The sequence below is a fragment of the Coturnix japonica genome, unplaced genomic scaffold (assembly GCF_001577835.2).
Source record: "Coturnix japonica isolate 7356 unplaced genomic scaffold, Coturnix japonica 2.1 chrUnrandom1180, whole genome shotgun sequence".
Taxonomy (NCBI): domain Eukaryota; kingdom Metazoa; phylum Chordata; class Aves; order Galliformes; family Phasianidae; genus Coturnix; species Coturnix japonica.
Window position 1 is genome coordinate 5,982 of NW_015440484.1, and position 867 is coordinate 6,848.

An 867-nucleotide genomic window follows, 5' to 3' on the forward strand; every position below is an offset into this window, starting at 1 on the left:
TCTTGGTGCTGTTGCCATGGCAACCGCGGCCGCCATGTTGGGGGGGCGGGGCGTCGCAGGAGCGTTTCCACGTGACCACGCCCAGGCCGCAGGTCACGTGACACGGTGTAAGCTCCGCCCACGGGCTCCAGGCGCCGTCCACTTCCGGGTTTGGACAGGAAGTGAGAGGGAAACAGGAAGTGAGGAGTGGACCGGAAGTTCCCCCTCAAACCGGAAACGCAGGTCGGCAATTTTGGTTCCGCCATCAAAAGGTTCCGCCCACTTTTTAAGCCCCGCCCCCTTTTAAGCCCCGCCCCCCTTTTAAGCCCCGCCCCTCGCTTCCCATTGGCTCTCACCTGGACATGGCGGCAAACCGGGACACTCCCCAACTTCCGTTCCCTCTCCCGGACACGGACTTCCGGGTGGCTCCACGGAAGGGGCGGGGTTATCGCACTTCCGCTTCCGGCTTCGGACGGAAGTCGATCCTTTCCCTCGACACGTGACCCCGCAAGGCCCCCATTGGCTCCACTCTCCCCAAGCCCCGCCCACTTCCGGGTTGGGTGGGGGGAGAAAAGGGGGCGGGGTCAGTTGGAAGCCACGCCCCCCTCCAGCCTCTCGTCCAATCACAACCCGCCCAGCCCTCTCCCCTTCTCCAGCCTCCAGCCAGCCCCACTTCGACCCATAGACCCCATAGAGACCCATAGACCCCATAGAGACCCATAGATCGACCCATACACCCCATAGAGACCCATAGAGACCCATAGACCCCATAGAGACCCATAGATCGACCCATAGACCCCATAGAGACCCATAGATCGACCCATAGACCCCATAGAGACCCATAGATCGACCCATAGACCCCATAGATCGACCCATAGACCCCATAGA

At 61.8% G+C, this 867-nt stretch overlaps 1 protein-coding gene across 1 annotated transcript; it reads right to left on the reverse strand.

Moving 5' to 3' along the window:
* Position 1: 1 nt before the first annotated feature.
* Positions 2-527, reverse strand: CFP (complement factor properdin; the record flags this gene model as incomplete). The annotated part of the gene is made up of 2 exons (XM_015851362.1): positions 2-141; positions 336-527. Coding segments are annotated over 2 exons (332 nt in total), but the record flags the coding sequence as incomplete, so codon positions are not given.
* Between the last annotated feature and the right edge of the window lie 340 nt (positions 528-867).